Source organism: Anser brachyrhynchus, assembly GCF_964034855.1.
Source record: "Anser brachyrhynchus genome assembly, chromosome: 4".
NCBI classification, from domain to species: Eukaryota; Metazoa; Chordata; class Aves; order Anseriformes; family Anatidae; genus Anser; species Anser brachyrhynchus.
Genome location: NC_137698.1, coordinates 12,063,134 through 12,077,802, shown reverse-complemented (window position 1 = coordinate 12,077,802; position 14,669 = coordinate 12,063,134). Strand labels below are relative to the sequence as shown.

Sequence of the window (14,669 nt, the reverse complement as noted above, 5' to 3'; positions counted from 1 at the left end):
CCAGTAAATCATATGTTCATCACAAGCCTTAGCTGCATGCAAGACTAAAAACAAAGAACACAGACCAAGAGGCAAGCACTCCGTATTTTCAGTAGGCTTCGATCACCCACAGTTCATTTTCTGCACTTGCTTTATCTTGTGGTAAAAGGAAATCGTTAGAGGCACCTGCCTTTGTTTATTAAACGACAAGTATTTAACTGCCTGCACATTTTACGAGCAAAACCTTTTCTGTCCTATAGTCATACTTTGATCAATGCTTTCAACTAGAAAAAATAGGAAAATAGCCATGAGTTCTGCTAGAATTGGCCCCATTTTTATGCCCTAAGAGCTACACATTTATCTATAGATTGTTTTTAAACCACGTATGAACTGCATTAAGAACACATGGTTCCTCCGAGAAGCTAAAAGCAGACATTGCTACAGTAATCAGCAGGATAATCCCATAAAGCTAAGTATTTCTGCACAACATTTAGAAAGTCACAATAAACTGATATCAGATACCTAACAGCAAACAGTTTCAGTGCCTGGAAGAGCACTATCTGCTTCATTACCCTGTTCCGGATACCATGAAGCTTCCTCTTCCTTCCTCCCACTCTCCCTGTCTGCTAATAGCTAGCATCAGTACTTTTGAAGACCTTACTTCCCACAAATATGTTACAGAAAGTTTTCCAGCAGTGCTTTGCATATGATTGTACTGCCTCCTTTGCTGCAAGTAACCAGATTGCAATTCAATCAACGTTTGTTAAGAAGCATCACAAAATAGAAGACTCTACTTGTTCCATGTAGATTGTCCTGCACCAAGGAGCCAAATGAGGCAAAGAGACTATTTTGCTTGATAGATTAATTTTAGGAAAGAGGAAAAAAAACGGGTAAGGTTAGGTTGCAAGAGATAGGTTGCAACACATTAGCTGTTAATACAGTTCAAACCTAACAGAAAGCCAGACAGATTCCAAAATATACAGTGTATGAGACAGCAGGCATGTTTACATGAAGCTGATTTTAAATAACTTTTAGTAATACAAACAGCATAATATAAATGATAGCCTTAAGCATACTAACATGACAGGTTTTACCAGCCTTCAGCACCACTGGTTCCAGACAGGAAAGCAAGAAGTCATTTTACTGGCATAATCAATGAGTCTTCCTCATCAGAAGCAAGGCTCACTTTCACTTCATTTGTGCAAAGCGTCATCCTCTCTACTAGCAAGCATACTGCCAATTTTAAATTTCTGAAGAGGATTTAATCGAGACTTTAATCGAGCTGAAGGCTTGGCCCTCTCACAAAAATGTGGTAGGGCACTACAGTCTTGCTGCCCACGATCTATTCGTTTTGAGGCTCCTCATACTCCAAGACCTTTGTCATGCAGATATGGGTGCCTGATGCTGCTTGGAGATTTTCTTCATAGCTCATCTATCAAAACTCTCGGCCCTGATAACCAGTGATGGGATGCGTGGGAATGGCACAAAGCTGCACATGGGGAGGTTCAGACCAGATAGGAGGAAAAATTTCTTTACACTGGAAGAGGCTCAAGAGGCATTTGGATAATGACCGCAATACTATGCTTTAACATTGGGTTAGCCCCGAAGTGCTGAGGCAGTTGGACTCCATGATCTTTGCAGGTAGTCTCCAATTGAACTACTCTATTCTTAAAGTAATTTTAAGAAGCTTTTATAGTTTTGTAGCGTTAAATGGAGCTTTTCAGTAGCTAATATTTTTGATTCCCCTAAAATTACCAAAGTACCCTGTATGTTCAGAGACATAAATCATGGCATCACTGTAGAAGATGCTCGCGGGTTGCGTATTTGTGAAGGATGACTTTAAATCTAGGTAGGCGGATGATGTTTCAGATCACTTTTAGGCTAACAGTCCTGTAGCTCTCAACATTTAACTGGAGATCTGCCTTGCAGAAACAACCTCAGTGGACAGCAAGACAAGCCTGGTCAGACTGCACGGGCAGTTTTCCTAAGGTTATTTTTAGCCTACTTTGTTTTAACTACACAAACACACGCTGTTTTAAAAGAGCTGTTACCACTCAGGAAATGCATTGCAGAACACTGAATGGGGAGTAGCACCAACCAGAAAACCCAACTTAAAGAACTAAGTTATCCTATAAGTACACTACACATAGTTTTGTAGTCTGTGCCACCCATACCAACTTTTTGCCCTTCAAAAAAAAACATATATAAAAAAATATAAAAATACAAGAATGTTCAACAGGATAAGATGCAGCGAGACCAAATTTTTCAGCTTGGAAAAAGAGACATGAGGGAGAAATACCTAAAGGCCTATAAAATCATGAAGGATACGCAGAGGGCAAATAGAAATGACTGTTCCTTATTTCTTGCAAGTCTTGAATGGCTTGCAATGAACATCAATCAATTAATGTTTCAAAGAAAAGGGAGGTGTTTATTTTTTTCTGCAACACAATTAAGTTGTAAAACTCCATTGCGACAGAACACCTTCCAAGCCAAAAGCATAGCAGTGTTTAAGAAGAGATTAGATCCACCTTTCCAGAATTTTGTCTGCAAACATCATCTGGATGCAGCCTCTTCTTTATTAAGTTCCTAAACTGCTAATTGCCATGAGAAAGAAGTGTACACTCACGCCAGATTCCCTAAGTATCTGCTGCATATCACTGTCAAAGAAAGTGAGCTACACAAATCTGTGGTTTGACTCCCAGTAGACTTTTAGATAAAGAAATATGTGACCCCTTCTCCCTCAAGCCTGATCTGCAGAACAGTCACTACCCTGACTTTGCAGCATTTTTCCAAGCATACTTCGCAGAGATCGCCATTCATTCGTTATTCCATGAGAAAATGTGACACTGAAAAGCAAAAACACTTTTTCATTAGCTCTAGGAGGAGTCCACAGACATTGAGAATACATAGTCTTGACAGATGAAGCAACCCACCCTACCATTCTGCAGTATTCATAGCTTCTACCTTAACAATTGTTTCCAATGTTTCAATACATTTATTCTGAAAATTGATTACATTTAGCAAAAAGTGTTTTAGAATGTACTCAGTAACTAAAACTGCACTGACTAGATACATATTGGATATATACAGTGCTCATCAGCAAATGAGCTGAGCACTGCTTACCACCCTTCAAGACATCCTATACTTCCAGACCCAGGACACAAAAGCAACCACCACACAGTGATAGCCTACATTCCTCCGAAAGTCAGCATGTTTGCATTCTCTCCCTTTAAGTCTCTGCACTATCCTGGGACTGTGGACGTGGCACTTAGGGACATGGTTCAGTGGTGGACTTGACAGCATTAGTTTGATGGTTGGACTTGATGACCTTAAGAGTCTTTTCCAATCTTAATGATTCTATAATTCAAATATGCGATCAAGTCACAGAAGCATAAGAAACCACATAGCACTGTTATTTGCTCTCTTTGAGGTATTTTGGAGAAGTTTGTACATACTCCGGTGAGTTTTCATCAATTTATGACAGTTCCTATTTTCACATAAGCTTCCTAGTGGCAGTGTTTGAAGGCAGTAGTGTAAGCTCAGCTGTACAGCTGACCACTAATAGCGTAACACTTTTAGCATTTGGAAGATGCTAAGAACAGAGAGACACAAAAACGAGGGTAGATGAATAATTCCTACATAGTCTGCTGCTTTTCAGGTAGATTAAGTTCAGCAGTAAATTCCACATTATGCTGGGATTTCCAGAAACCATTCTTCAGTTAATTGTTTCAAAAATTATACCTCACTTGTTGAAAAAAGGAACGCTAAGAATGGGAAGAAATCGGCCTGTTAAAATCCATCATATCTACTGTAACATTCTACACTTAAGATGTAAATACTAACACTGTACAATATATTTCAGAAAGCTATTCGAGTATTCCTAATCCGAACAAATGCCCTAAGCAATCTTTGTTCCATTATCCCTGTATATACTATGTTCCTTTACAGGGCCTTTTGAAGACAAAGGCTGAAAATCTTAATATAAAAATTATACATAAAGCCATTACGGAGAAACAGAATCATGCCAACTATCTAGCCAGCTATAAATAAGTTGTAAACAAACCCCCTGCAAACAAGAAATAGTAGACTTCTTTGTCTATACTCATGCCCTAGGAGTTTCATGACATCAACTAAATTCCAAAGCAGCATCAGTAAATAACAGATCTAGTGACCGGTGACACTGCCTTCAGCGGCAACTCTCATGCTGATGGTCAAACATTTGACTGTGCTAACATACACAGAGCAGTAACGAAACAGAGCACAACAGCTTCATGCTTGCTTTTAGTAGGAGGAAGTAAAAAAAGAAGTCGACCGACTCCAATCTGTCTGCACGTAGCTCTGTAAGGAGACCTGCAAGTAGTCCCACAGCTCTGCTCGGTGCTTCAAAGGAAGCCTACAACTGCAGTGGACAGCAGAAGAGCTACTGATGCCTTATCAGCTATACTCATTAACTTCTGCATGTAATTTCTCAGCACAGAATATATCTTACTGTACACCTCAGGCACAAGATCAAATGAATGAATTCCAGCACATCTCTTGTAGAGTTTAAAAAAAAAAAAAAAGAAAGTTCCTGTTTTGGTGTTCCTCAGTTTGTGTTTTTTTTTTCCCTTTTCTTTTCCCTTTTAAGTAATGAAGTAAGTATTACAATAAAACTAATGCAAGAACGTGCCACGTAAGTTTTGTAGCTTTCTCCGTAGGAATTTTATGTAAGCAGTCTTTAGGCAAATACACATTATCTGAATTGCTAAAAATTGTATTTTGTTATCTGGACAATGTGTAGCACAAATCTCATGTTCATAATCTTAACTGTGATTACTAAGAATCAAGGTTTTCTTTTCATGACTGAGAAAACAAATATGGCAACCTGACCATTGTATTCACGTTAGCAGGCATGAGAAGAACCAGCACTGATAAGTTTAAGAAACTGATCTGAGAGTAAAAAAATAACAGAAGCTCCTATTTAGAAAAAAAAATATTAATTACACTGAGAAAAAAAATCAAAAAGTTAACAAAATCCTGACTGAAAAGCTCTTTATGTGGTCTAGACGCATTTAAAATGATTGAAGTATTCAATTTTATTTGAATTTGCTTTGGCTCCAGGGTACAGCACACACCAAAGATAAATAACCACTGTGAACAATGGTGTCCTGTAGTTTGTATTTGAAAGTTTCAAAGGACTGTTTCTCCATACTGTACAGAATGAAAGATTAACCATCTTTCTAGCCACTAAGATGACACACAGAACAGCTCGAAAAGCAAAGACATTACCCGGTGAAGCTAGTTTTCTTGTGTAAGGAAAGAGAGGGAGAGAGAGAGACTTCCACATTCGCTTTCTGAAGACTAACTTAAGAGATGAAGAGACCCGACCAACTGTCTCCACGTAAAGTTTTCAACAAGTTCAACAAATGTTGAAGTAGACATCATGAGAAAGTTAATCTTAAATGACTATCACTATACCCACCTTGTGGTTTAAAATAAGCTAGCTTTTAAACGCAAGCAGTATCTTCCCTCTCGAGTCCCACACATTAACAATTACAACTGCACAGAACATATCTGGTGAAGTTTCAACAAAAGAATCGACAGATACTTACCAATACACACATCTATCTTCCCCTTGATGGCAGCCTCGTGCAAAGGAGTGTAGTTCCAATTGTCTCTAGCATTTGGGTCTGCCCCTTGACACAGCAACAGACTAACCACTTCAGCGTGACCAAAAGAGCAGGCGTTGTGAAGGGGTATCAGCCCTCCATCATCACGAGCATGAACGCTGGCTCCCGTCTGTAGCAAGTGCTCTACGACATCCTTCCTTCCAAATCCTGTAAGAGAACATATTTCTGGTCAATTGCCTTGCAAAAAGAAATATGTTTTAATATTTAAAACTAGCTGCTCACCCCGTACTCCAGTGCACAGACACAAAATGATATTACCGATGTCCCTCCTCTACCTTTCACTTCATTTCGCCATAAGGAGAGACTAGGTTCGCCTACTCAAGCAACAGTTGGAAGATCCATTTACTCACATTTACGACAGGGTGAACACTGATGTATTATAATAAAGTCCTGGTGTCACTACCTCAAGTTCTACAACAGGCTTGCCAGTCTTTTTCAAGGTAAGCTTTTCATAAATATTACAAATTCAGTATAATCTGTATGTACCAGAAGCAAGTGTCTTACATACTACCTCCTAATATACATTTCCATCTTGGAGAAGATCTCACATTAATAAAACTTAAAGAAGCTGTTAGTATTCAAGCAGAACAACCTTATCTGAAATCAAACTACATTCCTTCTCTTCTACAGAATCCAAAAACTTTTAGCTGACAGATAAGCTAGGAAGTTACACACGTGCAGAACTGAGACCTTATTTGGTAAATAATGCCTCAAGAAGGTCCCAGCCTGGGGACAAAGCCTCTGTTATAGCCAGGGAAAAGACTCCATAGAGGCAGTACCATTAGGCTTACAGGCTACAAAATCCTACAGCAGCATGCCAGGCCCTGACACCTTTAGCTTGTTTGTCCAAGATGAACTCAGAAAGGTCCTAGCACCCAGCTGTGCTTTCTAGCACCCCAAATGCCTTAGGAGTGGTCTCCAAACTTCTTTGATCAGGCACGCCTATGAGGAAAAAGTTTTTTGAGCATCCCCCAATAGACATATATTTATAAACTATACATTAGTACAGCAGTACATGTATATTACAGAAAAAAAGAGAAATTAAAAAAGAAGCTAATATAGATTAAACACCTTTTTAATTTTTTTTATTATTATTAATGGTACAAAAATATTTTCTTCCTGAACCCCAACGGATTGCCTCACATACTTACTTTGGAGACCACCGCCTTAGAGGACAGGAACAAAAATTAGGTATCAGGTTCAAAAGGGACAATTAATTCAAACAACTGCTCGTTTTTGTACTAGGTTGCACCTCAAAGGTTGGGTGGTATTTAGAAGATTTTAGAAGACTATCACAGTAAGAAGTCTCTTCCAGTGGAGATACCATGGACACCTTCACAGGATACCAACCAGCTTAAGCAGAAAGAAACCCATGTAAGTTTATGAAGCAAGGGAATTAAATGCTGCAGCAAGTGAAACTGCATCCTGACGAGGCAGCTTATAGATTGTGTTAACTCCACACACAGGCCAGAGATTGAAAACATAACCAAAGACGTGATTTATCTTCTGGAAGGCAAATTAACACACAAAGCTGCAAGATGCAAGACAGAAGCCGTCAGTTCTCCCCCAGCTACAGTGACATGCTGCTAAAACAATGACAGACATGACTTCCAGAAGGCAGCATCCTCTGTGCAGGTAGCAACTCATGTAGGAAGTTTCCAGATCCGAATGGTTTTGTTACCTCAGGGATGCAGTCCGTGGACAGAACCTGTATTTCAATAGATGGCGGTGAGGCACTGGCACAGGTTGCCCACAGAGGCTGTGGATCCCCATCCACACTGCCCTCACTGCATCCACATCACTGCAGGTGCTAGCACTTGCACAGATTTCTTTTATTTGCTTGCTTCTGCTACGAAACAGTTGAGGAACACTACATATAAGTTTTCAAATAGAAAATGACAGCTGACATGCATGCAGTGGCAAACACGGTATCTGATCCCACAGCGAAGCTAACAGACCTGAGGTATCAATGCCAAGAAGCCCTCAGCCCTCAAGGTTCCCGTATTTATATTGTTCGTCTAACTGGCAAAAGAAAATTGAGCAAGATGGGAATTAGAAAGGGATGCTTTCAGCTAAGCAGTCAAATCAACAACCTTTAGTTTTTAAAGACTGAATGACTACTAACAGTGCTGAAACTGCACGCACATCTGTTTGACGTGTTCCTTCTATCTCTAGAGGAAAAAACAACCCGACAGTGCCTGAAAACCCAGATTCCTTTTCAAATCGTTCAGTGTTGCAATTTTCAGGACCACATATGTACTTCAAGGTATTGCTGGACACGGGGTCTGTCGCAAAGGTATCTTTGAAAATGCCAGCAACAAACACGTATAGTTGTTGAAGAAACTCTTCTGTTCAATCCTCAAGAAAGGAGGATTAAGGTTGAGGTTTCTGCAGACCACACACCATCTTTGGAAGAAAGAGTGGCCAGTTATGGGACTAGCTCCCCCACCACACCTACACCACAAGCAAACTTGTAAAAACTTGAACTGACAAAGTGCCAGAAAGTCTTTAAAATGATCGCGTGACCAAATCTGACAACGTAGCTGCAATTAAAACAAAAAAAGACAGACACATGACATGCCATCTGTGACACGTGAAGCAGCAATTCAGATTAAACTGAAGAAACCTATGTCATTCACTGAAAATAACTTTAAAAATTCCAGTTTTTAAAAATTCAATTTTTTTTTTTTTTGCATTTCCAGTGCAATTTTGATTTACAGAATCTAAGGAAGTCCTCAAGGAAGGACTACGAATCAGAGACCCCAAAAGGCAATCAGATATAATGTTCCTACAGAAAACATCCATAATAAAAAGGTAGCTGCGGAGGAGAATTACATCGAAAGGCCCTTGAGGGCAGGCCCGTTTTGATGAGATTTACCTCAGCTCCACACTGACACTGGTGTTGCAGTAACCGCCAAACTGGATATTCACCCATGGGCAGGGTCCCTTATTAGTTTGGGCTCTCTCATGCAGATAAAATGTACAAGCTTTGCCCATGATATGGATGCTTCACATAGTCCAGAAGTTTCAGATGGGGGGGGCAGTGAAGTGCAAGCTAAGCAATTTCGTATCTTTTTGTTTCAGTACGTAGACAACAGTTAAACTGACTGATTTAACTAAGTAGGTCGAGGAGCCTTAAAGCTGTGGAAAAGGGAACTTGGTTCAGTGTTACTGGAAGTCTGACATTTTGCGTTTATATCCTCTTGTAAATTCTTTCAATGGATTTTAAATGGGAATGAGAAAAAAAAAACACATTTCTCTAGTTTTGTAAGACCGTTCAAGAGAACAAGTTACCAGTCATAAAGAAAAACTTCCTAGGAAGTAATAAGCAAACACAGTTCACATGCTACAAGCGCAGCAAAAACATGGAAGAATTCCAGAGTCAAGCCCGGTAATTCATGAACTCATCTTTTTAAATGAATGAATCCTCATTTTGCAGGCTCTGAGTCTCTAAGACTGGCAGAAAATTTCGTAGTCAACTACAGGATCCCTACTGCTCTGTACTATCTGTGTGAATCCAGCTCAGAGCTGTTATTAGCCCTACTTTAGGTTGCACAGGGCAGAACTAATCAGTGACTTAGCTTCACAAACACCTGCTTGAGTCAGGTCAGACATCTCTTCTATGGCACATATATACCAGGCAGCTGCAACAAAATGAGCAAGAGGAGTTCAGGAAGATACCTCAAAATCAAGGCTTTCCAGGGCAAATTAAGCTACTCCCTTTTACCTTGTGCCATTAGGTACAGCAGGCAATTCGGGTGTCTCTGCATAGAGTGGAGGTGTGTAATAAATTACTATTTCTTGCCATTTTCCATCTCTCGAGCAACACTCAGTAGATCAAATGGATCATCTCCTTTCTTAAATTTCATCCTCTAGTTTCCAGCCCACATAAGATCCTTCAGTATCAGTTATTTATTCCAGAATTTCTCCAAAGAACAGTTACATCTGTTAACCTCCATTAAAAGCTTTGACTTCTGTTATTACTAGTGGGATCAAAAGTGTGCTCACAGAAACCTTCTTTCCCCAACCCCCACAGCTTTTTCACATTACTATAGGCTGAAGCAGAAAGAAAACAGGGAATATCACTGATGATACTCCTTGTCAAGTGATCTAGGCCTCCCTAAAACAGGTTTCTCTGAACCGAGTTCAGGCTCATATCACAAAAAGCACTTCACACTGTGATCCCACTTCCACACTTGCAAAGACAATGCTAGTCTTACACTCCTCCCCTCCACCAGGTCAGGCAAGAGGCACGAATTGCTCCAACCTTAGAAGGCTAAACCTTCTTTCAAACAGGAAGAAGCAATTTCTTTACCAAGCAGGTTCCTGCAGATCCTTGCTGGCTCTGGGAAAAAGCTGGGATTTGCCATGAATCCTGTTGTCTCCAAACCACCCCTAAAGCTAGGGCAAGCTGGTCTTTTATTACCTTACAAGATGGGGCCTTTGTCAAATTAAGACATATACCGTTCATGGGGGGGGGGGGAAGGCTAGGTTTTCTCAGTATTTAATGGGTTTCGAGGCTAGTCAGAAAGAAATGGCAGCATGCCTTAAACAGAACGGTGGGGATGTATCTGGTGAGTGAAGTCTAAGAGCACACGAAATGCAGACCAGAGTCTGATCGGCTACCTTAGCCACAGCTTTAAGATCAAATCAGAACAAACTGTATCTCTTAAGATACCGAGAGGCACTCGGACGCAATTTGGCAGTGCCGGCTGGAAAAGAAGAGCTGTAACTTGCAGGTTTCCCTTTCATAAAGGGAGCCTCAGAGCTCTCGGCCAACGTCTACAACTCAGAGATGCAGGCAGACAGGTGACAGACCGTGGCAACCCTCTCCTTCCGACACTAAGCCTACAGGAGTTTAACGTCAGCCCCCATGCAGGTGAGCCCCATTCTTCTGTAGGAGTTTCCACATGCACAATACACCTCAGATCTGAGAAGAAGGCAGCAGGTCATCACAAGGACATCACTGGAATCACCGTACAAATTTGGTAACTTGTAAAGAGAGGGGTATGCTGCTCTCATGGTGTCAACCAATCTTTCTCCCCTTCCCTTACATGTCGAATGAATAAGGACAGTCACAAACCTAGCAACTTTACGGCTGTATATAAATAAACATGCAGAGCATTTAGACAGGTATCATATATGAACAGAGCAAGCTTATAACTCTTCCCTAGACATCTGATTTTGGCCACCGTACAGATAAAACCTTGAGCCAAATGCAGTTTTGTTCTAGCCTAGCATTGGTGCTTTTTAATTTAATTATTTTTTTTTTTTTAGTGTTATAAGCAAGGTAGTTTTCATAGAATGCAAGAAGTACAAATACATTTATACCCCCACTTAATTTCTTACTTATATTTTTAAGTAACTTAATCACTTTCAAATCTTTCTATATATATATTTTATTATTCTGACTCTTGAATGCAGGTGGACAATATCCAAAGCCCACACTGGTACCAGAGACCCAAATACCCTGCATACCACACCACAGACAAATATTATCGAGTCTTCCTCCCTCCGAGCACGTGTACTTCCACAGAAGAATCCCTCAAACTGCTTGCAAACGTAAAGGAGAACACCACTCCTCCTGAAGGACATTCGGGAATCTCAGGAGAGGCTGTGTTCCAGACAATTGGAAGATGAAGGGAAAAGGAACCTTTTTTCAACCTCTTTCTGACTGTTAAGAGAAGGTACATCACCCCGATACGGCCTCCATATCAAGTCCAAAGCAGGTCAGACTGATTCAGCAGGCTACTGAGCATTTTAACAGAGTTCAAGAGCCCATTCCCCTTCATTCAGAGTAACTGACAACTCCAGATACCCCAGATAAAGAAAATCTGGATAACACTATTGCTTCAACTTCACCACGCACATTTTATCCACAAGTAGATAACGGACAGATGACTCCAACTTCTCAAAACAGATTTGGATCTATCGCTAGCTTTTTTTTCTTTTTTTCTTTTTTTTTTTCTTAACATAATTGGTTACATAAATTTCAATTCTCAACTTATCTCTACATATCCTATGGATCCTGAATATTCTCAGAAGTCACCCTTTTTTTTCTTCCTTCCGCCACGTGAAACAAGATAAATGTAATTTTGAAACTAGAAGCTTCAGAAAGTTTCAGGTTTCCTTAACTCAGTGCTTTTTACAATAAACTAGAACTAAAGTTGCCCTTCTCTTAAAACGGAGAAAGTAACAACTGCCTGAAATTGTTGCCAAAATAGTAACAAGAAAACAAAACCAAGCTAGGGAGAAGTCAAGTTCACGGGAAAAAAAAAAATCTAGCTGCCCCAAATATAGGAAGAAGGAAAGTTTACCAGCTACTAAAATAATCCCTCTGCCATAAACCATAAAACAAAATTGGAACTCTCTGTTGTTGCCTTAAGAGTTTAGTTTCAAGAAATTTGGAAGAAGCCATTTAAAACAATGCTTATTGCACTGTTCTACTCATACCCCCCTTATGAAGTCCGTAAAATCCATATTTAGATGTGTCTCATAAAACAGGAGCTATTATTTACAACATAGCTTAACATACAGACCTCTGCACTCATAAGACAATGGATTTTGTTTCTCCTTTTGCCAACACAAGGGAGGGAGATGAAGTCAACACACCGCATCGCTAGCAGATGCACGCTGCCTGAGACAAGCTGCATTCAACAACATCCTCACGCGCCTTTGCAAATTACAGGGCCCCAGGATCTCTGTAATTAGATATTAGCCGAATGCTATTACATATCAAATCCATTTGGAGCAGACAGAATGCAGTGATTTGAGAGCAGATACGTATGGCAGCTTAGGAAGGTCTTTAAATCTAGAAAAACAGACAATAGAAATTTGTCAGATATGAGAACTTCACCTACTGTTTTCCTCATGTTGCAAGGAAGCATCTTTACTACTACTACACTAACATCTTCCGGACACTGTCACCTTTCAAAGCCGTATTACCCCAAGTAAGTTTTGTTCACTACTTCTCTACTCAAAGTACAAGCTATCACTGCAGCTCCAGTCTGTACTACCACTGAGGTTACAACTTGAGACCTCAGAGTTTAAGGGGAAGTATCAATGTCTAATTTTAAGCTTAAATCCAAAGTGAGAAGAGACTCAAGATGAGGCTTCAAAACATTAGGCACTTTATCTGCACGCATGCACTTGTACCAGCATTACATTCCAGCTTTCGTGAAAATTAATTCATTTCCACACTTGAGGAGATCACTGTGTTTTAAACTCAGCTTGCATAAAGTCGTGCTTTACTCGTAGATCTCAGGGATTAGAGAAGAATGAAAAGGAAACAGCTCAGGACCAAAAGTTCCCTTAGGGGCATCACAAAATGCCGCTTGTACTTTGAAGTGACAAGAAACCTACAAAAGCTCAGAAAGCATTATCTCAGAGAGCACTATTCAGAGTTCCAAGTAACGCTGTGCCTGAAAGCGTTCACTTTTGTTAACAATTTTAACATGGTGTTTTAGAGCCATAAACCACCTTTTAGGTATAGACCCCTCAATACAGTCTCGCTAGTTACTTTGATTCATACATAACAGAATACCACTTAAAAGCTCAAACAAGCTCTGTGCCCCTTGCCACGTAAGTTCCAGTCCAGTAGCACTGTGGCACGTGTCAGAAAGCCTTCTGTCTGACCACAGACCCAGGTATTGTGCAAGTCCTGAGTTATGACTGATGATTTAAGACATCTTCCCTGATTTATTTTTATCGGGGACTTAGCTCACGCTGTGCCTCCACTGAAGAGCAGTCCCTACGCAAAATGTTCTCTTTATAAACTCTCTTCTCCACGTTCTCTTTATAAACTAACCCATGACAGGGACGCTTGCTAGGAAGCTACGTTTCCTTCCAGTTGAGGTGAACTGTTGAACCTCGCTGTTGGCTTGTTTTATGATGCTATTTCTAACGAGACACCTCTTCTCTACGCCAAGGAACACAGTATCTCCTTGGATGTATCTGTAACGTTATCATCGAGTTCAGCTGTCCCACTTCATCTCACCCAGCTCAGAGCAGGCAAGATCAGCCAGCAGGGACACCCAACCAAAAAGAAAAGTTAGAAATTACGAGGTGTGGACTACGACTCCTGACAAACCTAGCTGAATTGCAGCAGTCCTTAACTTTCCAGAGAAGACAGATGGGATCCTTGACTTCAAGCCAGCTGTGCCCTGAGCTTGCTCCTCGCTCCCAGAGCGCACACGCTATAGTTTAGGGCCTGTGTGCCAAACGCGGAGGAACGTATCAGTGCTTTTAGCCCACGCAACCCCCCTCACACCCCCCGGGAGGCCGGGAAGGTGCTCGGGGAGGCTGTGCGGGCGGCGGCCCCCTCCCTGCCCCGCCCCAGCGGCTGTCCCGGCCCCGCCGGGCACCCACCGGCGGCGAAGTGGAGCGGCGTGGACTTGCGGCCGGCCATGTCCTTGGCGTTCACGTTGCCGGTGTCCACCAGGCGCTTGACGCGCGTCACGTCCCCATTGCGGCAGGCCTCCAGCAGCTCGCGGAAGGCCCCGCTCGCCGCCTCGGGGCTCTCCGCCGCCGGGCTCGACGCCACGGAGGAGGACGAGGAGGAGGCGGAGGACGACGACGAGGAGGAGGAGGCCGAGCTGCTGCTCGAGCCGGCCGGCGGGCCCGGCGCGGCGGCACCCGCTCCCTCGGGGCCCTCCGGTGCCGGAGGCCGCTCGGCGTCCAGCGGGGCCTCGCCCTCGGGGCCCGCCAGGCTGTGCCGCTGCACGGCGGCCGCCAGCTCGGCCGGCGCCAGGCTGGGGCTGCGCGGCGGCGAGGCGGCGAGCGGCGGCGGCGGCGGGGAGGCCGGGCCGGGCGGCGGCGGCAGCGGCGGGTGGTGGTGGTGGTGGTGGTGGTGCTGCGAGCGCCGCGGCGGCGCCGCCATCTTCGGCCTCCTCCGCCCCGCCCCGCCCCGGCCTCCTCCGCCCCGCCCCGGCCCCCCTCACCGTGGCAACGGCGGCGGCTTCCGCCTGCGCCGGGCCCGTGGCGGAAGGGAGCCGGGGCCGGGGGCTGGGGCCGGGGGTCGGG

At 42.6% G+C, this 14,669-nt stretch overlaps 1 protein-coding gene across 5 annotated transcripts in view; it reads right to left on the bottom strand.

Moving 5' to 3' along the window:
* TNKS (tankyrase) overlaps positions 1–14,564 on the bottom strand; it is a 119,771-nt gene extending 105,207 nt beyond the window's left edge. For 4 of the 5 annotated variants that reach the window (XM_080588838.1, XM_080588839.1, XM_080588840.1 and 1 more), the window contains exons 1-2: positions 14,016–14,541; positions 5,571–5,795 (exon numbers count right to left, since the gene is read on the bottom strand). In XM_080588838.1, the coding sequence (XP_080444964.1) occupies positions 5,571–5,795; positions 14,016–14,526 (736 nt within the window). In that variant the 5' untranslated portion in view covers positions 14,527–14,541. Of the gene's footprint in view, positions 1–5,570; positions 5,796–14,015 lie in introns of all 5 variants that reach the window. The other variant, XM_080588842.1, reaches the window with a different exon arrangement.
* Positions 14,565–14,669: the final 105 nt, after the last annotated feature.